The sequence below is a fragment of the Mustela nivalis genome (assembly GCF_964662115.1).
Source record: "Mustela nivalis genome assembly, chromosome: 8".
Lineage (NCBI taxonomy): Eukaryota > Metazoa > Chordata > Mammalia > Carnivora > Mustelidae > Mustela > Mustela nivalis.
The window spans coordinates 410,255-433,257 of record NC_139027.1 but is presented as its reverse complement, the minus strand read 5'-3'; the positions used below and the strand labels follow the sequence as shown (position 1 = coordinate 433,257).

Genomic DNA, 23,003 nt, shown 5'->3' with positions numbered 1-23,003 from the left:
AAAGGTTTGGGAAAGGAGCTGAGCCGTCATGTCAAAGACCTCATGAAATTCAAATTTTGACCCAATAATTCTAGAACTCTATCTTAAACTACCCTATACTAACAATTATGAATGCACATAAACAAAAATAACCCAAAAGCCCTCTTTTATTTTCTTTAAAGATTTTATCTATTTATTTGAGAGAGAGGGAGAGCGAGCATCACGGGGGAGCAGCAGCAGAGGGAGGAGCAGGCTCCCCACTGAGCAGGGAGCCCGACGCGGACTCAATCCCAAGACCCTGGGACCATGACCGGAGCTGAAGCCAGAAGCTCGACCATCTAAGCCGCCCAGGTGCCCCCAAAGTCCTGTTGTAGAGGAACGATTAAACAATTGATGATAAATGTACAGAACCGTTAGAAATGGGTTAAAAGGCCGGTGAATCAGGTGTTTGTGATGCCGTAAGTGGAGAGTGCCCAGAGCAGTACAAAGAGCTCAGCGAGGGGGGTCAGCTCGCCCCACTCCCACACAGCCCCTGCACCGGGGGTCGGCCACGCTAGCCCTGGGGAGCAGCACCCCTGGCCTGGGGACAGGAGGCTGACCTCAGCCGGTGAGGGGAGGGGAGGGGCCGGGAAGCCAGAGTGAAAGCGAGCGGTCCGGGCTCCGGGTAAGGACGCGAGCCGGTGCGGAGAGTAGAGGCCGCTGTCCTGGGAGGGCCCTTTGCTCTCCTGTTCCTTGTCTACAGCTGTCCTGCTGAACACGGCATAGAAATACCAAAACACTGTTAAATAAAGAAAAAGCCTGAGTCTAGTGAGAATTCTAGAAGGTTCTGGAGATCTCCAAGGAGGCTGCGTCGTGCACACAGTCCCATGGGCGTTAAAAGCAGGAGGAGAACACGGAGCAGAGCGTGTTGGAGGGGACGACGCTGCAGGCCAGGCCCCTGGGGACGCCCCCGGGAGGCCCCATCCAGAGCCCAGACTCCTGTCACCTCGAGGACACTCTCATTTTAGGAAAGTGAGGCTCCCCGTTGCCCGGGCGCTCCCTCCCCTCCACCCCCCCCCAGAGCATCAGGAGCCCCCAGCCAGCAGCCCGGCAGACCCCGGGCTTCCCCCCGGTCCGGCCACGGGCCGTCTGGACAGTCCCTGCTCAAGGAAGACTCGGAGCGGTCCAGGCCCCTCCCTCCCTGACTCTCCTCCAGACGGGTCCCCACAGCACAGTGAGGCGCGCGGGAGGGCCAGGGTCTCAGCAGAAATATTTAAAAATCCATGTTAAGGAAAAAGAAATCAAACTTTTATATTTTGTCTTTATATTTCAATCACCACGACACCCCGAAAAAGTTACTGGTCGCTGTCGAGACTCCGAAAAAATGGAAAAGCAGCATCACCGTGACACGAAGCCCATCATAAATGTGGGTAGAATTCACCCAAAACGACAGCACAGATGTGTCCCTGCTGCCTGCACACCTGTCCCTCCTCCAGGGCCGCGGCCCAGGACGCGGCTCCCACGGCAGCCCCGAGAGCCCCGGCGGGCGCCGACTAGAGCTGGGAAGCACTCCGGGACCCTGTCCTGGCACACCAGGGTCCTCTCTGCTCTCTGACCCCATCCGTCCTCCGCCCCCCTCTGTGCGGCATCGACCGCCCTGGCTCACGTTGCCTCGACACCGCCTTTGGAGCAGGACAACGTGACAGTCCCCGGGCAGGGGCCGGGAGGGAGGAGACACAGCCGTGGCCCTCCTGGGTTCTCGGCCGCGCAGCTGACACAGCTGAAAACGGGGAAAGCACACGTTGCTTTAATGGAAGTTTTACAAGACCCTGGAGCCTCGCTAAGGAAATGCAGACCCAGGAAGTGGGGAGGCCCGAGTGCTCTCCTTTTGCCCTTGCTGCGCGCACAGGGCCCCGGGAGACCCGCGCTGGGGGGCACCCTACGTGGCCTCTGGCTAAGACAGCGCCCGGGGCATCTCTCCGGGGAGACTAGGATACCCTTTCCACGGCACGGCCTGGACGCCTGTCCCTGAGGGGCTGCGACCTGCTACAGGGGGAGGTCAGAGGCCCTCCTGGAACCGCTGTCCCCAGATTTCGCCAGGTTTAAATACGATGCCCAAAGGCATGTTTTGTCATAACATGTTCTGAACGTGGAACAGGTGTGTGTGGGGGGGGTGTGAGTGTGTGTGAGTGTGTGGGGGGGTGGGGGTGGGGGTTGTGTAGTGAGATAAAGACAGAGATTAACATGAAAGACGAGGGCAGGGAGGGCGGTGGTGACGAGGAAGCAGGACGGGGCTTAGAGCGGAGAGGCCGAGCTGTAGGGGGTCCTCGCCGCGTGTGCGGTGTGCCCGGCGCCCCAGTGGCTCCCATCCCCGGCCGAGGTCTCGTTCTCGGAGCTGCCGCGGTGGAACATGCTGCCCACATCCGCTTCGGTTCCCGGGAAGGCGATCAGCTCTCTGGCAGGCCCAGCCCCGCAGACGGACCTCACACCTCCTCACGCCGTGGGCTCCTAGGCCAGAAGGAAGGGGCAGTGGACCTGGGACCCCCAGGCAGCAGCACCTCCGTCCCAGCGCTCTTCAGCACAAGCAGCTGTGGGAAAACTGGATCGGAGACCCGTGCTGAGACGGAGGCGGACGCCTGCCCGCTGAGGCACCCCTGGGCCGCATGTAAAGCCACATTTATCATTTCCAAATTTTGATAGTGCAGACCTCCACTCGGCCCTCGACTAAATCCTGACGCATGCACGCTTACTCTTCCGGAAACGTCCATTTCTGGTAAACGCACACCCACTGTTCGGCGATCGAGGGTAAGGGAATAGGAGGGGCGGCCAGGAACGGTCCGCCGGGGTCAGAGCAAGGCCAGTGTGTGCTTCCCGCTCCGCGCGGGAGGACCCCGAGCCTCGGCGGGAGGGACAGGCCGTGGGAGTTCAGTCCTTGGCTAGAATGCCACCCCTTCAGGGCATCCTGGAGTGAAGCTTCTAGCGGCAGCCGCCGGGGAGGCCACAGACACCCTGCGCCTCCCGGACGTCATCTGCCTCCATCCGCCGCCGTGGGAGACCCAGCTTCCTGTCTCACCTTCCGCACGACGTCCTCCAGGTTCGTCGGTGTATTAGGGTGGCTCAGAAACGTGTCCCTGAGAATAGGACACGTGGGCAGAAGGATCTGTACGGTGAGAAGCGCCAAGGGCTGGGACGCCTGCCATGTTCCCCGCGTGCGGGTGTCAGCGGGTCACACTGTCCACTGGAGATTGCTGTGGAGTCAATGCTATGTCCCCCCACAGTCCTCTACTGAAAACCTGACCAGTGGGACAGTGTCGGGAGACGAGGGCTTCGGGGCTCACAGGTCACGGGGACAGCGCCCCCGTGACGGTGTTAGTGCCGCATCTGTGTTCCCTCTGGAGGAGGGACCAGGTGGCCCTCTGCAGACGGGGACCTGGCTTCTCTCCAGACGGATCTGGCCGAGCATGGACTTCAGATTTGCAGCTACGGCCTGGGATGGATACATGGTGTTCCGTGGCTGCCGTGGCCCGCCTTCGCTGTCACAGAAATGCACCTTGGCCGTGGCTTTGAGAGCTGACAGGGTTTCGGCAGACAGAACGTCGGTCCAGAAAGTACTCGGGGATCCTGGCCACCGACGGGACTCCCTCAGTGCCGTGGCCACAGAAACCCTGGTAAATGAGCCACGGCGGGGGCACGTGAGAGCCGGCGGGAGAAGCTGAAGGGACACGAACCGGTACTCTGAGGTCTGGTTTCTCAAACCCGAAGGACGTGAGAGAGAGACAGAAAGGCTTGAACTTCTGGGCCAGAGGGCAGGCCGCATCTTGGCCAAGACATTTGGAGGTCACAGAGGAAAGCCACATCTCGGTCAAGATCTCGTGCTCTGTTTCCATGATTTCCATACAGCATTTCAGACAGTGTCGGGTCCAATCCACGCAGCTCCCAGGACGAAACCATCAGAAAGGCAAGCAGGATGTGGCGGAGGTGTCCAGTCAGGGCGCAGAGACCTTCAGGCCCGGGGCCCGTGTTCGCAGTGTCTGTCTGCAGACCAGCCGTCCCGTGTCCTCGCCATGCCCGGGGTGAGGTGCCCAGTGCCAGGCTGGCCGGGGGGTCCCGCCGGGGAGTGGAGGCCAGATGTGAGGCTTCAGGAGGGGCCGGTCGCCGTTCGCACTGTCCTAGCCTGGCTCTGCTGCCTTGTGGTTTGGGTATGAAATCACAGCATTTCTTTGTCATGACAACGGCTCTGACCTTGGAGGCCTGTCCTCCAGAGCACTCACGGCCCTTCCGGCCGGCGGGAGACTCGTGGCGGGAGCTCGGAATGTGGAATCGCTTCGCACACAGGAGGCCTGAACCCCCTTTCCAAAGCCAGTGGGTGTTGCCTCGCCTTAGTGGGGAAGCGCGCTTCACTCCTGAGAGAGGCCAGGCTGGGGGAGAGGAACGCGGTCCCTGGGTCCCTCTGCGTGCGGTGCCGACCGCATGACAGCATGGCCTGCGTCCTCTGTGCTCGTGCTTCCGTCCCAGGGACGGGGACCTCCTGACCGCCGTTTGCTCTGCTTGCGGAGGGGCAGCGAGGGGCTGTGCATCGGAGGTGGGCTTGGAGACAGGTTGCCCAGCACCCGGCCTGTGCAGCCAGCAGGAGGGGGTCCCGCGGGAGAAGGCTGTGGACAGCCGGGGAAGGGGCCCTCGTGGCTGCACCCCCACTGACGCGGGCACCTTCGGGACTGTGGGGCTGGCCTGGGCGCCCTCGGGGCTGTCAGCCCTCCGGAACAGCCTCCTGCCTCCATGCCGGCTGGCTCCGTCCACAGTTGCTGCCTCTCCAGGCAGGAGCTGAGCCTCAGAAGCCGGGGCGCAGCCGCATGTGGCCACCGGCAACGTGCACAGAGACCTTGGAAGTCAGGCTGAGCTCCCCAGGGAGGGCCCTGGAATTTTCTCATGAAGTGAGCCCCCGGCTCCTTCGCAGGGTGGAGTGCACACCCACGCCGAGCTCACTGAGCTCCCGTTCCCTGGCTGGGCTGACCTTCCCCTTCCTGGGGGGCTGGGTAACGGGAGGCTTGTTTACAGGGACTGTGTGCAGACTTGGAGATTAGGAAGCATTAGTCAGCTGGCTGCGGCCGCTAGGGCCAGCCAGCCAGCCCACGCTATTGTTCCGAAAGTGCTTAACTTATTAGAAGGGATTACGGGCATCTTTGGCAAGAGCTAATGATTCACCTGCGTTAGCCCAGCACATGCTCAGCGAGGCTCAGTGCTCTTCTGGTTGGGAGTGAAATGGGAGGTGCCGACTCCTCAGGGCTCTGCCCTTCCCTCGAGGGAAGCAAGACCCCCCCCCCCCCCCCCCCCCCGGCTGGGGATTTTACACAAAGCGCTCCCTCTTGCAGAGGCTTAGAATTTCCACGCTTCTCAGGGCCTCAGTTTCCCTTTGCTGCCTCCTCAGCCTGTGAAAGTGGATGCCCTCCTCCCGGGGGCGGGGCGTCAAGCGTCCTCTCTAGGGGAGCCCCATGACCTGGTCAGGGACATCTGGGTAGGGTTCTCTGAGCTTCAGACAAAGGGCTTCTTATCTAGAGTTAGAAACTTGCCCAGCAAACCAATGTGGTCTGTTTTCACCAGGCCGGCAAGTTGGGCCGCAGGCGCCAGAGAAGGGCTGGGGGCGGTGAGGGCTTCCCAAGGTGGCAGTGGGGCCAGGATGGAGGGCGAAAGTCGTGCAGTGGAGGTTTTGCAGGCCTTCTCCGGAGAGAAGGGATGGACTGTGGTGCTGAGTTATTCGTGACCCCTGTGGGCCATGCACGTGTCCCATGACTTAGGTCCCCTTCCATCTGGGTGCTCACGGAGAAGCTTGTGTTTGCTCCAGACTGTGGGTTTCTCGGGAAGGGGGGCCACCCAGGGGCTTCGGTCACTCGCTACACGGGCTCGGTCCTCACCAGCCTTCTCCAGGCCTCAAGCCCCAAGTGGAGAGTCACAGAGACCCCAGAGGGCCTGCGTCTGCTGCTGGGCGGGTTACAGGTCTGGGTTACCCAACCCCCTGCCTTCCAACGTCTGGGAAGGGGGTGGAGATGGTCACGATGTGGGTCTTCACGCCCCGTGGTTCTTTTAGGGTCCCTTAGCCTGCCTCAGACAGGCTGGCTCACCTCACCTCTCCAGGCTCAGCCGTCGTCCTTCTCCCAGAACGACAAACATAGGGGCCCGGGAAGACCCCCCGCACGTGTGTCGATAGGCTGGGCGGGCGCCTGCTGCGTGTGCCCAGGGCCTGGGTCATGGTCCCCAGTTGGGACTCTCTGCAGCCAGACCCTGTCCAGCGGGCGCAAGGAGAGCCACCGCGGTCTGAGAAAACCCTGAGTTCACGCGTGGCTCGACCTACACAGACACCTGAGCTACGTGGATTTTACGGACATTCCTCGGGGCAACTAGAACTCGACCCTCCAAGCAAAGAGGCTTGTTAAGATTTCTCCTGCCGGGCGCCTGGGGGGCTCAGTGGGTGAGGCCTCTGCCTTCGGCTCAGGTCATGGTCTCAGGGTCCTGGGATCCAGCCCCGAATCGGGCTCTCTGCTCCGCGGGGAGCCTGCTTCCCCCACCTCTCTGCCTCCTTGTGATCTCTCTATCAATAAATAAAATCTTTAAAAAGAAAAAATTTCTCTTTCCTTGACCGTTGGCAAGGTGTGGGATGCCTGGGCAGGGCCGGGGAGGGGCAGGGCTGCTGAGAGGCGGCGCCGCATCCTAGAGCATCCGTTCACGTGCCCTGGCCTTCCCGGTGGAGGCCAGCGCCCTAGCCTCGCCTTCGAGCCCCTCAGCCACGCCACACGCCCTCATTTGGGGCTCTGACCAGCCCGCGTGCCAGGCACCTTCCCTGCTGGGCTCACGACGGCTTACGAGGGAGACGGGCCCTGCGACGCGACCACAGAACTTGATTCCATCCCTGCCCTGCTGCCTCTGACCCCTGAACCTCGGCCTCGCTGGGAGCTCAGAACGTGACCTTGCCTGGGAGAGGTCAGCTGTGGGGACAAGCGCTGCTGGGAAGAGATGGCGGGCACGGCTGGCAGCCGAGCCTGGGAGAGGGAAGGGCCACCGGAGGCACAGACACAGTGAGCACTGAGAAGGGCCCTGGGCAGAGGCGGGAGGGCCAAGAGCACCAAGGGTGCTGAAGAGATGCCGGTGGCAGATTCTATCCTGGAGCCACCAGGAGGACCCCACGCAGCTGATGCCTTGCTGGCGGGCTCTGGGCCTCCAGGACGAAGCCACCAGACTCGCGCTGACCGGGGAAGGTCTGAGGGTGGCTGCAGCCGGTGGAGCGGTTGGGGGCTGGGCGGGCGCACAGGGCCCACCAGGGGAGGGATTCCCAGGAGGGGCGTGCAGGTTGCTGAGGGAGGCCTGAGCCTCAGGCACAGCCAGGTTCTGCAAGGCGCTGACTCATCGTCTGGGAATGGCCCCACGGCGGCCTTCCAGCCTTCCAGACTCCCAGACTCCAGGGCCCACCCAGACCCCAGGAAGCCTCCCGGGCAAGGAGCGGGCTCAGCCCACTGGGCTCTTGCACAGCACTGGGTGCAGGCGGCCCCTGCACGTCTCATCCTGCTGCCTCCTGTCGCAGAAGGGGAAACGGTGACCCAGGAGAGATACGAGGGGCGAGGAGTGTGAGGCTGCCTGGGCCTGGTCCAAACCCCGCACCCTGCTCCTCGCACATCCTCAAGGACAGCCCCGTCTGCCAGGGAGACAGGCAGGCAGACCGATGTCATCACTACTCTGGGAAGGGGTGGCAGGAAATATAAGCGGCCGACTTGGGGGGGACCCTGTGGGCACGGACAAGAGTGGCTCTCAGGAGTGGGAGCAGCTGGCCGAGTCGGGGAGACACTGGCCCTGACCCCACACCCCAGCTCCACAGCCTCAAGGCCAGGGCCAGCCCTGGCTGGGGGGGCTGCGGCACGGAGGGCTGGCTCAGCTTCCCGAACTGCCAGGCGACAGGCCCCGGGTGGGCCCAGTCTTCAGAGAACAGGGGGCCTGGGGTGGAGAGCAGCTCCCTAGCAGAGGTCTCGGAGGGTCCCCAGCACTGTCCACCGGCCGCAGAGGCAGCTCCGGCAAGGCCCGGCACCACCTGACCACGGAGCCACTTCCCTCTCCAGAGGAGCTCCAAGCCCTCCTGATTCTGGCAGGTGGCCGGGCGCAGAGCTCGCACTTTGTCCAGGGTCTCCGGGAGACGCCAGAAAGACGGCGTTCGCAGAATCCGGGGGCCGAGGCTGACGCAGGGTCTCTTCACTCCTCATCTTGCCTTCTTGGGGCGGATGCCCAGAGCAGCTCCCGGTCAGCAGCAGCACAGAGGCAGCAGGCTTTGGGCCAGAGAACAAGACTTGCAAAGTCGCCAACAAAGGGAAACAGGGCTCTCTCACCTGGGGCTGGGGCCACGATGACCTTTACGTGGCTTTGAAGTCCTCGGACATTCTGGGACAGGTCAGGAGCCTGGGCTTGAGGCTCCCCTGGGCCTCTAGAGGGCAGGAGCAGGAAATGAGGCCCCAAGCCCGGGAAGTGCGCTTAGCACAGCAGAGGAGCTTCCTCAGCACAGGGGTGGGGTGGGGGGGGTGCTGGCATTGTCCTCCCCACACTTCCCCAGCCAGCAGCCAGCGCTCCGCAAAGGGCTGTCCTTCCGGGCCTCCAGAGGAACGGCCTGGTAGGAAGACGGAAGGAGGACGGACCCATGGACGATGGGCTTTAGGGAGCCCGCTCGATCAGACCAGACACCCAGGCAGGGGTCGAGGCCGAGGTTTGCAGGCAGGATGTCTTTGCTGGGAACCGCCCCCCGTTTTTATTCTTAGGACCTTATACCGACTGGGTGAAGCCCAGCCCCATGGTGGCGGGTCATCGGGACCTCAAGGCAACAGAGCACAGACGTCAACCAACGCTCCTCTCACGCAGCACCACACCTAGATCAGCCTTTGGCCAAAGCCCACGTGCAGGAGCCCTGCCGGACGCCCGAACAGTTAACCCCACAGCGGGCAGGGACCGAGCTGTGGAACGGAGAAGCTCACAGGGTGTACGTACAGGGCGTGTTGGACGCCCCGCACACCGGGCGCCGAAGCTGTTTTGCGAACCATCGCCTTTGCCCACTTACATCCGAAGTCTGGACTGGGAAGGGGAGGGGTCGGCACTGTGACATAGTCTCTGTCCCCTGCAGGGGGGATGGGCCAGAAGGCCCAGAAGACAGGGTCCCCGGGAGGGAGGATCTCTGGTGATGGGGGCTGTGGGCTGGGGGGGGGCGGGGACGGCCAGCGGCTGAGGAGAGCGAGGTCGGGAGAGCAGGCGGCCTCCGCAAGGAGCACCACCTGCGCCTGAGTTCACGGCTCCGCAAAGTGGGCCGAGGACAAGGGTGGGGACAGCTTCCAGGCCGGAGTTTTGGGAAAGCAGCTTGGAGGATCGGATTCGTGATTCAGGAGGAAAAACGCACGTTCAGGGAGAGTCAGGTTTCGTGTCGCTGACGTGGTTACCTTGAAATTCCTGTGGGGCGATCAGGTGGGGGCCTGCACACCGCGCGGTGCGCGGAGGCAGGAGTGTCCCGCTTAGAATACAGCACCCTGGGATGGCTTATGCTGGTCCTCGGTGACCAGGAAAGTTGCTCCACGTGGTCGTGGGGACAATGGCCTCGAAGACACGCACAGAAGCCTCGGGACGGCAGTTCAGCTGCCCCCAGATGGGGACCCTGAAAACCGTGTGTCACGCAGGCATGTGCTCATCCGTCCCCAGGAGAGAGCCTGGCCACTCGCCTGTCTCACCCCGACACCCTGCGGTGCACCTGGGTTAGAGTGCTGCACGGTGGACACGTTGCAGACCGGGGCTGGACACTGGTTCTTGGTGATGGCCCTCATCTGTCAGACGCAGGCATTGGGTTCTCTGGGACTCAGTGGATAACGCGCAGAGCTTTAGAACAGAATTGCAGACGTGTACGTGTGTGACTCGGTGTCCCTCCTCTCCATAGCTTGTCCGGACTGCCGGCGGTGCCGCCCAAGTCCCACTTGGTGGGTCCAGAGCTCTCCTCTGGGTGTGTCCTCCAGGGAGGGAGCTAAAGGGTCCTGAGCGAGGTCCACCTGGCCCAGACCTGAACCCAGGACTCGACACAATGTCCTCTGTGCTCCAAACAGTGCCCTGGGGCCAGCAGGGGCAGAAAGCAGGTCTCAGGGCACAGGCAGGGGCCCGACTGGCCGGTTTCAGTCCTGTCGCCACTTGTGTGTGTTCAGAGCGCACGGAGGGGAGGCTGATAGACGGAGAGGGATGAGAGAGCGAGAGAGGGAGAGGTAGAGCGCGGGTAGAGGGAGAGGGAGTGAGAGGCCCCTTGGAACCGTGCCTGGAACAAAGTGAGCACTTGAACCACTTCTACAAAACAACGACCAAAAAAAAAGAAAAAAAAAAAAAACACCACCAAAACCCCGACCCTCTCTCTGCACACACGTGGAGAGCGCAGCTGGCGGGGCGAGATGGGAGGCCCCCAGCTCCCAAGTGCAGACCCGGACTTGTCCCCGGAAGCCCCAGCGACCCTCGGCACCAGGGAGCCTCCAGAGAGGGCTGCCCGGCGGCCCCTAAGCAGGGACGCGGTTGCTGCCGCTTCACGCCAAGCCTGAGGTCCCGCCCCGCCCCGCCCCAGCCCTCGGGGAGGGTGCGAAGGGAGGAGCCGCGCGCATGTGCACAGCTGGCGCCCCCCCCCCCCCCAGCCCCCAGCACACAGCTGGGACGTGGGCCGTGCGGGCGGGAGCAGTCCGGAGCCCGCAGGGTCGCGCCGGGCCCAGCCGGTCCTCTCGCGTCCGAGCGTCGCGCGCCCAGGGCCATGGCCGTGCGACCCGCGGGCCCCGCGCGCCGCTGCCTGCTGGCGCTGGTGCTCTGCTGCGGCTGGGGGGCGCTGGCCACGGTCGCCCCGAAGTCGGGCGCCGGCTGTCCGAGCCGCTGCCTGTGCTTTCGCACCACCGTGCGCTGCATGCATCTGCTGCTGGAGGCCGTGCCCGCCGTGGCGCCGCAGACCTCCATCCTGTGAGTGCGGCGGGGCGCGCGGCCGGGGTCGCGGGGTGGGGGGACCCGGGCGGGGGACCAGAACTCTGGGTTTGGGGCTGAGCAGTGGCCCTCGGGCCTTTGTCCGCCTTGGCCCGGGCGCGGAGGGCGGACCTGAGCGCGGGGCGCGCGGCCTCCGGAGCTTCCTTTGTTAGCAGCTCGGAGTCCCCGGCGGGACGGGGGAGCTGCGGGGGCCGCCCGTCCGAGTCCCGCTCGCCGCCCCTGCCCGGCCCCCTCCCCGGGTGTCGGCGCCCCCTCGGCGCCCAGCTCTCCCCGCTCCCGCCCCTCTCCGTCCCCGCCCCGCCCGAACGCGCTGAACGGGTCGCCCCCCTCCTCCGCGCCTCCCCTGCCCGCTCCCTGTCCCGTTGGTTTCCCTTCTCCGCGCCCCCTTCTCCCTCTGCGGCCTCTCTCGGTCCGCTGCAGATGGGCGCGCCCCCGCGCCTCGCCGTCCTCCAGGACCGCGGCAGCCGCGTCCCCTCTTTGGGGGACCTTCCCTCGCGGCCCCTCAGGGATCCGTAGCGGCGCCCTTGTCCCCGCATCCGCTGGGCGCGGAGAGCCTCCTGCCCGGGGGCCCCCGGCTCGAGGGGCGCGCGTCCCGCGGACTTGGACGGTGCCCCAGCGAGCGCGGCCGCCGCGGTGCGGGTCTGCGAGTTCCGGGGCGGCTCCGGTGTGCGCCGAGGGCTCGGGCGCGTTTCCGCCCGGGCGCGCCTCTCACGGGGCTGCCGCCCTCGGCGCCACTTGGCGCTCAAGTGGGTACAAAGTGTCGCGCACTTGGCCTCTGCGCGGCGCAGACACCGTGCGGACCTCGCCCCTCCCCGGAACGCCCCCTCCCCGGAGGCCGACCCCGACCCTCGGCCGCGGCGCAGGCCTAGTGCAGCCTCCAGGGTTCCGGACGCGCCCCTGATGAGGGGCTCTCCAGATCTGTAGAGGCGGGCGCCGGCCGTCGCCGCGTCCTACAGCTGTCCTTCTGGATGCCAAAAATAGTTTCCACTTTTCTTGGCTGAGCCGGACTCCTTTTGGCACCGCCCAAGAGCCTGCAAAAGTTGTAAAATCGTGAGCGAACCATAGGAAGTGGGCGGAGGGCGTTGAACTGTGAGAGCCAGTCCGGGGCGCAGCGCTCCTGGCCGCCGACCGTGCCGCGGGGGCCGCGGGGTCTTTGGCGGGAGCCAGCAACGCTGTTCTTCAGGGAGAGAGCGGGTTCCTTTCCGGAGGGTCTGTGCGGCCCTGGCCTCCACGGGGGCAGCGCTGAAGCGGGGGGCTGAGTCGCGGTAGAAAGCTGGACCCCGAAGCCGCTTTTCACATCTGGCGGGTGCTGGGCTTTGCCGCCACATCTTCATTGTTTTTAAAAAGAGCCGGACTCCAAGTTAGGAGGGTTGCAGAACCAAAACGGGGTCTTCGGCCTACCCTGCCTGGCGCAATTCGCCACAGAGCCCTCAGGTGTTTCTAAAATAGCCCAGGGCAAGCCCGGAAAGTGACAAAGTGACCTCGTAGTGAGCCTGCAGGGTTTCCAGACGGCTTTCATTGACATCAGCTTTACCTTTTTAAAGATTTTATTTACTTATTTGACAGAGATCACAGGCAGAGAGACAGGCAGAAAGAGAGGGGGGAAGCAGGCTCCTCGCAGAGCAGAGAGCCCAGAGCTCAGAGCCCAGAGCCCCATGTGGGGCTCGATCCCAGGACTCTGGGATCAGAACTTCAGCGGAAGGCAGAGACTTAACCTGCTGAGCCGCCCAGGCGTCCCCAGAAATGATTTGAAAAGACCTTGCTTAGTCTCACGGAGTCCTTGAGACAGACCAGACGCAGGCTCTGCCGACCAAGTCTTTTGCACAAGGAAGCCAGCTTGCACAGATTATCGGTGAAATGAGCACACACCCACTTTGCCACTCTGCAAACCGAGGTCCAGAAGAGGCTGCCAGTGGAGACCCTGGGACCCGGCGGGGGCCCAGTCCCGCTGTGATAGGTTCCCTGGGGGGACATTTTGCAGGTCACTGGACCCTGGACAGAGGTCACAGGAGCCAGGGTAGTCATGGTGAGGGCACAGGCTTTGGGAAACTGAGGGGACAGTCCAGACGGGAGCCCCTGGCGGGCACGCAGGACACGAAGAGGACTGCGGCCCAGTTCGTCCGTCCCGGTGGGGGCAGAGTAGGTGCTGTCACGTGACAGACTGCTCCTGCAGAAATCTTTAATTTTCCGTTGTGGCTTGTCTCCCAGATCCCTGCTCTCATACACCATGACTTTTCCCCCCTATTTTTAAAGAAATGACTTGGTAGAAATTGGGAACTTAAAAATAAGAAGATAAATCAGACAGAACCTGACCCCCCAATTAGCTGGACCATGTGACCCTGGGTCGTCCCTTTCTTTTCAAGACCTCCCTACTGGCACCCCCAGCCTCGAAAAAGATGGAGTCGGAGCCCCTGGTCTGAGTTCCCGTGCTCTCCGGGAGTGTGTTCGGGCTGGGCCCTCCCCGGGTGGTTGAGGTTCGTCCCTGGTCGGGGCCTCAGAATTCGCGGTTTGTGGCTGTGCTGGGATTCCAGACGGGTTTGGCCCCAGCTCATGCCCACTGGCAGCACTGGCTGGTGTTGCAGAGGGAACCGCACCGGCCCGGCTGTGGTCTGGAGCCTGGGGCTGTGGTGGGCCTCTCTGGTCCGCAGGCCCCCTTCTCTGCCAGCTCCAGGACCTCCTTCCCCACCAGCGGCTGCGCTAATGCAGAAATGCTGTTCTGGTTGGGAATGTTCTGGTCTGCTGAGCAGCACAGTAGAAGCTCGTCCCCAGGATCATTAAAAAGCGGGGACTAAAGCAGTAGGACATTTCTGCCCTCTGGCCCCCTCTGGGGTTCTGGCCTCGTGCCCTACTCCCTGCTCGCCCCCCAGCCCCTTTCCTCCCCTGTAGCCTCCACTGTGAGGTCATGGGAATAGACTCCGAAGCTGACATCCAGAGACGCCCCAGGCCACGCCAGACCACCGTCCATGTGACAGGAAGCCCTGGGGCGCAGCCCGGCCCCAAAGTAGGCGGGGTCTCTGCCCACCAGACAGCTGCCCCGTTCTACTGCCTCAGCTTGCTGATCAGCGGCTGGGTTTGGGATCTGTGCCTGTGTCCAGTCCCACCCCGGGGCACACGTGGTCCCCTGGAGCCCTGGAGAGCGCGGGCCTGCGGGCGGGGGAGGAGCGGCAGCTGGTGCAGGGCTGGCCCGGTGGCTCTGCGGGAAGCTGCGAGGAGCGCCCCCAGCACTGTGCACCTGGGGACCCCAGTGCTCCCGCTCCGTGGGTGGGGACCCCAGTGTTCCACGGGTGCCTCTGGGGATGGTGGCGCATAGCAGCCCTCTCTCGTCCCTCAGTCCCCGTCCCCTGGAGATGAGCACCCCGGCCCCCCAGCCCTGACGTCCCCCACCTCCCTGGAGCTCCCCAGACTGGGCTGTCGGGAGAATCTCCCTTCCCACCAACTTCTCTGTGCGCAAACGAGTCTCATGGGAGTTCAGCAGAGATGCATCTGTGGGCTGGGAGGTGGGGTGGGCGGTGGGGTCCCTCCCGCTGCTGTTCTCTGCGCGCTTCCGTGCTGTCGGCTCCTAGGAAGCACCTCACTGCTGACCCTGCCTTCTGGGGATGCTCTCAGCGCCCGGGAAGGCTGGCCTGAGCCCTAGGAGGCCAGTCCGTGGGCCTCCTCTGGGCTCTGCAGGACCCTTGGGAGCCGTGCTGATGTTCGAGCCTTTGGCTTACTTGGAGCAGGTTCCTGATTTTCCACGTCATGCTGTGAGGATGAAGTCCGAGTCTTGTTGATCGCAGCTCGGATGTATTTGACGGGCGCTCTAGGACTATGTGAAAATACAAGGTACTGGTGATCTGTCTTCCCAGAACGGTGGCGGACCCACTCCCTGCATGGCAGACGGCTCCTGGGGTCCCTGCACATGGGCGGCTGCTGTCATCACAAGTGACCCGCGGTCTGAGGAGGAAACTGTTCTGCCTTCAGGGGAAGCTCTGAGGGACCTCCCGCTCCGGCCACGTGCGGTATTTGCCCTCGGAGTGGCTTGTGTGCGGTTCCGGGTGTTTGCAGAGCCGGCTCCGCCATCCGTGTTTTCGCCCCATCGAGGGAAGGGGTGGTAAAGGCTCGTTGGTCCCTGCAGCTCGGCTCCGTGCGCCGGTCCTGCTTCACCTGCCTTCTCTGCCCGGCCCCGGGACTCAATTTCCCTCCATAGAGATGCCTGGCCACTGTGGGCTTCCCTCCCATGGCCCGGGTGCCGCATGGCGGACTCAGTGTCCGGGCACAAGTGCTCGGAGTTGTTCAGAGCCCGGACAAGTCTGCTCTGCCAGCCACGCCCGCGGGAGGGGGCGAGGGCCCACGGCCAGCGGGGGACACAGGCATCCCTACAAGGGCGTGTTGGGCAGACCCAAGGGCCATCGTCTGCGGAGAGTGAGGCTTCAGCATGACGTGTCCGCAGAAGTGGAGAAAATCCCCGTCTGCAAAACGGATCTCATCATGGAAAACCAGGTAGAAGTCTGGTTTGCACCGGGCTGGGGCGTTTTCTCTTTCTGATGGGGGTGCTGGGCCTCCCTCGGGCGTCACAGCAGGAAGACAAGCAGATGCCCACAGGACAGCCGAGCTCTGCTGTCCAAGGGCAGGGCTGCGAGGGGGCTGGTTCCTGGACTCCACGTGCCGAACCCCGCATGTGCGGACCCCATGTCCGTCCCCAGATGAGAGCGGGGCTTTATTGGTGTGGACGATAATCTTACCGACAGCTTAAAATCTTCTAAATCGATCATTTCGATGGTTTATATTTTGTCTTGAAGTTAATTTAGAAAAACACAGATTGTGCTTTCTCTTCCCCTGCCCCTGGGCTTCTCTGCGTGCGCGTCCGTCCGCCAGCAGCCTCGAGGGTAAATCCTGGGTCTGCACCGGCCGGGATCGCTGAGGTTCCGTTGAAACAGTTACGTTTCTGGTGTGCCGTCAATCCAGACAGACACGGAGTTAAGGAGAGCTTCCCGCGTTCCCTGGGGTCCCTGTTGCCTGGCTGGCCTACATCATTCATCTCCTGACTCATGTCTTTACTCTGGAATCTGCTGCTCTGTCCCTCCACAGCCAGGGGCACAGAGCTTCCGAGGCAGATCCCCTGCGAAGAAAGAGTGAGCAGACCCCCACCGTGTCCCAGGCACCCCGACCCTCTGTAGGATTTTCTTGGGCCCCCTTTGCTCGTGGGGTTCTGGATCTGCTTGCCAGGGGATCCTTGGCCCCAGAAGGTGGGGTCAGGCCGTCTTCCCGGTTGGAAGCCCAGGCCGGGGCAGGCAGAGGAGTTGGAGGAGCCGGGCTCCACCCCTTGGCGGGAACAGGCTCTGGTCTCAGGAGCCTGGGAGCTCAGAGGTTCATCCTGGCTTTTGTTCTGTGTCCGGGTCTGCAGAGGAAGCTTAGTGTGATTAGGCCCTTTTCTGACCTTGGTGATTAGGCCCTTTTCTGACCTTTGTCCGGGTGAATTTTCCCTTAAGAAGAAAAGACTTGTTGAGGCACAATTAACATTGTAAAAGGTTCACCTATTCAAAGTGCTGAGTTTTGACCTGGTCCTTTTCTTGTGAAGCCCACACCACAGTCAGGTCTGGGAAACTCCCTGGCCCCTGAGAGCTCCCTGCCCCCTCCCTGCCCCCTCCCTGTCCCCTCCCTGCCCCCTCCCTGCCCCCTCCCTGCCCCCTCCCTGCCCAGTTGGCCTCACCGAGGTTGCTGGGTTGGCTTTCACGGAGGGGATACTGGTCGGTCTTTGTTCCCTTCCTGGAGTGGCTGTGTCTGGTTTGGGCACATCAGGGTCAGTCTCATCTCCGAGGCTGAGTTCAGAACAGGCCTTCCTTTTCCATATTTGGGGGGAGTGTGGGCAGAACTGGTTTGGGTTCTTTCTGTGTCTGGCAGAGCTTGCCTGGGAAGCCTCCAGGCTCGGGCTGTCCTTGCAGGAGGGTTTTGCAGGACCGCAAGGCCCTTCCCGGGAGTCTGGGCAGGGCTGCGTTCCTTCCTGAATGAGCTGCGCTTGTGCTCCTCATTGTACCCCCCTCCCCCCTCCAGGACTCCCCCTGACTCCTCTTCTCCTGCTCATCAGCAGACAAAGGGGCGGCTTCTGCTGCTTGAGCTCGGTCGGTTCCGCGGAACTTTGCAGAAACCTCACACTGGGATTCCCTGGTTTCTCTCTCGTTTTCTGATTTATTAGTTTCTCCTGTGACCTTTGTTTCTTCCTTTCTCACACTTTGGACCCTGTCCTGTGTCTGCTCATGTGTCTGGGCGGCGCCCTACGGATTCCTCTGGGCATCACCCCAGGCTCGGGGTCCTGCCGCTCGGCTGCCTCAGTTTCCCCACATGCACGGCATCGTCCCTGCTCCTGTGCGGTGACCTGGGGTGCTGGTGTTGTCTCGGGGATCCTGAGTTTGTTGACGGGTCTGTGCTGTCCGCACAACACTCGTTTCCTGTATTTCAGGAGTTTTCGGTCGCGTGGGGCGGGAGAGCAGGGCTGGTCGCTGCTACTCCCCATGGTGTTCCAGTGTGAGCCCCCACGCCTTTTTATTTCTGATTAAAAAACAAACGACAAACTTTACATTTTTCTGCCACAGCGCCTCTTAAAAAGCAAAAGAAGGAAACACGCGCCCAAGTCGGGATTCAGAGAGATCAGAATCCGTCCCTTCTGCCTCTGGAGCGCCCTTCTGTGGGTCCGGGCGCTGTGACCGCATCCCGTGGCTGCCGCCACGCCAGCCTGTCCTCCTCCCACACCTCCCGCAGTGCGGGTACTCCTGGGTGGGCGGCTGCCCTTGGGGGCTCTGCTCTGAGCCAGGGGCCCGCATGCTGGGCCGTGGGACAGCTGCCCCTCATGGGCAGATGGTCCGGACCGGAGAGGGCCCGGCCCCTGTGCTGAGGCTCGTATGGGCGGCCTCCGACTGTAGGGGCGGAGGTGAGTAGCCGAGCCCAGCCGGGTACTTACAGTCCAACTCCTGAAGAAGGTGTTGGCCACAACAGGGACTCGGGGACCCAGGCTGTCCGGTCGCACTGTCCCCCCTCCACCCTGCTCTACGCTGTCCCAGCAGGGGAGGATTTGAGATCCTGAGCAAGGCCTGGCGTGGTGGCTGCTGTCCGCCGTCCCAGCCTGGGGACGCCGATCAGTGCGTGGCGGAGAGGGCCAGGGCAGTGCGGGCGTCTCCCGAGTGGGGGCGACGGCTGGGCTGCACTTGGTGGCCCGTGATGACCGCGGTCCTGGTCAGGCTCCACGTCCCGTGCCCTCTGCCGCGGCTGCTGCTGCCCCTGTCCCCGAGGGGCTCGGACCTCTCGCCCCCCTTCTCACTGAGGTCCGCTGGGGGCTGTGCGGCTGCTGGCCACTCTTTTCTGGACACCGTGACCCCCACCTCGCTTCGCGCTGGCTCTGGGCTGTGCAGATGCCGCCACGGGGAGACTTCTAACAGTTGACTTATCCCGTGCAGAGGGTTGCCCGGTGTGGATCCGCAGGCGCTGTGGGACCGTCCACGGGCACCCACAGCTCAGCCAGGCTCCTGTAAGCCAGTGGCTTTGCTGCAGACTTCCCCGCGCATGGCAGAGTGGGGCTGGCGGTGGCCTTGGCTGAGCACTGATTCCAAGGGCCAGGGACGAACACAGGCCGAGAGGGTGTGTGCCCCTGTCCACAGGACCCTGACTCTACCTTGTGCGTCCTGCGACCCTGTAGTTGTGAGTGAGCTTGGAAGAACTCTGAACGCCTGCCGCTGGGCCTTGGGTCTCAGGCGGCCTCAGCTGCTCCTCATTGTTGGCCCCACCCCCGGGCGCGGAGCCCCCCCCAGCCCCCCACTCCCCCCCACCCCCGCCTGAAGGAAGGTGAGCCACGCTCGCGCCAGCAGACATAGCAGGGGAGGCGGGGAGACCTGCCTTCTTGCCCGCTAACCACACCGTCCAGCTTCCTCTTCCTACGACATTTTAGGAGTATTTCATGGAAGGTGCACACGTTCGTAGCAGAAGAACGTGAAAGAACAGATGAACCCAGCACGACACATCACTCATGTTCTTACCTTAGAGGAAGCACTTTCAGATCGGGGCGTACGTCCCCAAACGCTGACGTGTGTGTGGGTCGCACGGGCATGCGCGTGTGTCTGTGTGTGCACATCCCGTCTCCGTGTTTGCCGTCTGTCCACCTGCGTCCGTCTGTCATCTGTGTGCCTGTGTCCGCCATCTGTCTTCATCATCTTTCCTCGCATCCGTCCGTCCGTCTGTCCCCATATCTACCCATCTGTGTGCCTGTCCATCCATCCATCTGCTGTCTGTCCATCCATCCATCCATCCTTTCTTCCATCTGTCCGTCTGTCCTTCCATCCGTCCATTTGTCCGTCCATCTACCCATCTCTGTACTTATCCGTATCATCCGTCTGTTTATCCATCTCTTATCTACCCAACTATGTTTTTATCCATCCGTCTATCTGTCCATCTATTCATCCGTCTGTCTGTCCATCTATCTGTCTGTTATCTATTCGTGACATTTATCTACCCATCCGTCTGTCTGTCCATGTATCTGTCATCTACAAAGACTGGGACCCAGTTCCTGTCCTCTGCAGTGCACGTGGCATGTTCTAAGTCTTGGGACACATTGGGGCTCTGAGCCTGGTCCATCATTAAAGGTCTGTACCGTTACCGTTAACGGCCATGTAGCATTTATTTGCTTAAAGTCGCCAGTTTTATTGAACTACATTTTTATGGTTTGTTACTTGGTTTCCACATTTCTGCTTCTTTACAGTTTCTCCCAAATGCCACTGTCTGTGTGTGTTGGTTACTTTAGGGCACGTTTCTGTAATCTGCGAAGTCTTGGTCTGCACCAAGGGCTCTGGTCAGCACGTGGTGGGCTTTTCCTGGTCTGTTTTTTCCCGGACACTTTTGCTGAGGATGGCTGTCCTCCGTTAGCATCGATCCCGCACCTGCCACTGAGCTAATCCAGTGAGGTTGGGGTGAGTCTGAAGAGGCGCGTGGCTTGTTGCTGTGGTGGGTGGGATGCGGGGCCCCGCTCTGATGCCTGCACCGTGGAAACGGGATGCATGCACCCGCGTTTGCTCAGGAAGGACACGTTAGTCGTTACGAATTGTCTTCTCTCTGAAGACTTGGATCTCAGTTTGCCCTGAAAATGGAACTAGTCATCGATTTGTCTCCATCACTGGGCTTTTGTGGACTGGGTCTGCTGTATTTGGGCTCCTGACAGCTTCTGTCTGTGGCCTGGTATGGAATTCTGGGTTGGTCTCTCCCCACGGTTGGCTTTCTCCTGGACTGACGGTCACCCGGGAGCCTGCCCTGGGAGGAGCCGCGCGGTCCTGGCGCTCGGCTGTGGGAGAGGTGGGTGGTTGATGCTTGCTGGCGGTCCCGTTTGTGAAGACACTGCAGACCCTGGATTCATGAGCACCGAAGTGTCAGTCCAGGGGACAGATTGGCCCAGGTTCTTGGGATCCCCTGGTCAGACCGCTTTCATCACCCGATCGGTAGGTGACCTTCTTCTGTGTGTGTTCTGTTTAAAGACACCTGATCTAATGCAGCCTTCTAGGAGATGAACCGGGAGCTGGAGCCTGAGCAAGGCTCATCTCGTGCCCGATTTTTCCTGAGACACGTGAGGGTGTCTCGAAGTCAGGCACGAGACAGACCCCAGCACGATGCTTGGGGACAGTTTTAAGCTGCAAAGTCACCAGAATTTAGGAAAGAAATGCAGACAGCTTAGCGCTCACGGGCTGGTGAGCAGGAGCCTGAGCGAGAAGAAGCAGGAGGGTCCTCTTGCTCCCCGGCCGCAGGGAGCGCGAGCGTCGGCTGCCCAGGCTGCCCACCGCTCCCTGCTTGTCCCTGAGTCACTGTCAGAACCCCGCGAGGATTGGTTTTAGGGTCACAGATAGATGTTAGCGAGTGGGAAAATTCCCAGTATGGAGCCCCCAAATCCTGAGGATTGAGTGTGTGCTCCGGTATTGTGTGTAGAGGTGCAGGCACCTGAGGACGAGGGAGGGGACCCCCCCACTGTGGACACCACAGCCCCACTCACCCCGGGAGACCTTCTCAGTCTGGCCCTGGTTTCTCGGAGGGGCTAGGACCAAGACAGGTCCCTGCAGAACACAGAAACCCCGAACATGTGAGTGACTTCGAAGTCCAGGTGTTTAGTTATTTAGAAACGTCCTAGGGAAGTCACTGTGGGGGGCACTCCCAGTGAGGTGCTAGGCATGGACAAGAAGCAGGCGGCCCCCGGTTTCCCATGCGCTGCGCTTGGAGAGCGGGGTGACCACGGCATGGAGAGCGGGGTGCGCGCCGCTGGGGGCTGACCTCGGGGCTGGCGGGTGAGGAAGGACGAGTGTCCAGCGGAGGGCTGAGGAAACGCCTGGTTGGCAGGCCTGAGGTGTGCCCGGAGCTGAGATCCTGGTGCCGCGCTTTCCGGCGAGCTCATTTACCCCCGAAGCCTCGGTTTCCCCCTCTGGGGGGGTTCGAAGGATGTGGAAACGTAGGCACTGGGAATGTGCTGACGCAGCCTGGCCCGGTAGATGGGTTTACCGTGGAAACTTGTTTTATCGAGTTTCTCCTGAACTGGGGGACGGCGCCAGCGGAGTTGGGGGAGGGACGGCCCCTGCAGGCCCGGGAAGGACGGATCTGCGGCGCTGGTGATGGCCGGGTTCCTCCCGCTGGTGCGGCCCTCGGGCTCCCAGCCTGCCGTTGTTCTGTGACTTTGATCGAGGGGGTGACTTGGAATTCAGACAGGAAATGCCACGAAACATAGTATTCAGTGCATTCTAGAAATGCAGTTTTCTAGACCAAACCCAGACCCTTAAAAAGCGTGAAGTTGATGGCACGTGGACAGCGCCTGCAAGGATCCGGGAACCCCTCGGTGACCGCAGGGTCCCGGCCCGCCCATCCGTCGAAGCGGCGCTCTGGCAGGGCTCTACTGCTGACGCGCGGCTCCGGGCTCGGCACAGGAAGCACAGGGCTCCGGCTCCTCCCGGGGAGCAGAAGCTGGCGTCCGTGCGCGGTGCCGACCGGAGCTCTCGGGTCATGAAAATAAAGCTTCTGTGGCCCTTGGGGCAGGAAGAGCTCTTCCCTCCGAAGTGCGGTCAAAGGAAGCCTGACCTCACAGACCCTGAGAGTGTGTGTCCCCGAGGACAGGCTGCGGCTCACGGCAAGTCCTTGCAGCTCAGGCGTCCCATCCGGTCTCTGCTTGTGCGAGGGAGGGAGGAGCTGGACTGGGCTCGCGGCTCCTGGAGCCGCGCAGGATCTCCGGGTCCGCAGGCGGCCGAGCGGCCCTTTAACTTCCGGAAATACCGGTGCGAGTGGCGGCCCTTAGTCATGGTGGTTATTTACCGGGACACGGGGGATGTTTGTGTCGGCATGGCGACAGGTGGCTAAATACTCGTCTTGAGCATTTGTTCTTGTGCATTTTTGTTACGTCCGCGTCTGTCACCCCTCCATCCTGCCGCCCGTCCGTTCTTCTGTCTTCACATTCACCACTGACCCGCCCCCCATCCCTCTGCCCGCCTGTCTGTCCGTCCGTCCACCCACCCGTCCAGCCTTCCCTCCCCCGTCCAGACTCACCCGCCGTCATCCACCCGCACACTCCCTCCCCTCCCCCTGCTCTCCGTCCGTCCGTCCGTCCGTCCGTCCAGCCTGTTCTCCCTCCTTCCTGGCATCCCCGTCCGTGCCGGGCGTGGGTGCCGAGACGTGCGCGCCCTGCTGCAGGGAGGCTCCCTGTATGGGGGACAGGCTACAGGCGGTGACACCCTGCAGTGCCCGCCGCGTGCACGGGCCTGCCCCTTCTCTCCCTCTCATGGGTCAGGGTGGGATCGGAAGCCCAGCTAGAGAGGAGCAGGAAAGGAAGTGGTTGTGGAAAGAACTTCCTGTAGACCCGAGACCCTTTCCTCCTAAGCTCGGAATGTGCCAGCTGTGAAATCCTTCCTCGTCGGAGCACCCGGGTGGCGAGGTCAGCGAGGCATCGGCCTCGGGTTCGGTTCAGGCTGTGTCGGGGTTGTGAGCTCGAGCCTCAGTGGTGCTCCACACGCAGGCTGGGCTGCTACTTTCTCCCTCTCTCTCCCTTTCTGATAAAT

The 23,003-nt window shown here is 62.3% G+C and overlaps 1 protein-coding gene across 2 annotated transcripts in view; it reads left to right on the top strand.

Annotated features, from left to right (window-relative positions):
- The first annotated feature begins 10,465 nt into the window (after window positions 1-10,465).
- Window positions 10,466-23,003, top strand: part of PXDN (peroxidasin) — a 69,764-nt gene continuing 57,226 nt past the window's right edge. The window contains exon 1 of one of the 2 annotated variants that reach the window (XM_082745755.1): window positions 10,466-10,944. In XM_082745755.1, coding sequence (XP_082601881.1) covers window positions 10,745-10,944 — 200 coding nt within the window. In that variant the 5' untranslated portion in view covers window positions 10,466-10,744. The remainder of the gene's footprint in view (window positions 10,945-23,003) is intronic. The other variant, XM_082745756.1, reaches the window with a different exon arrangement.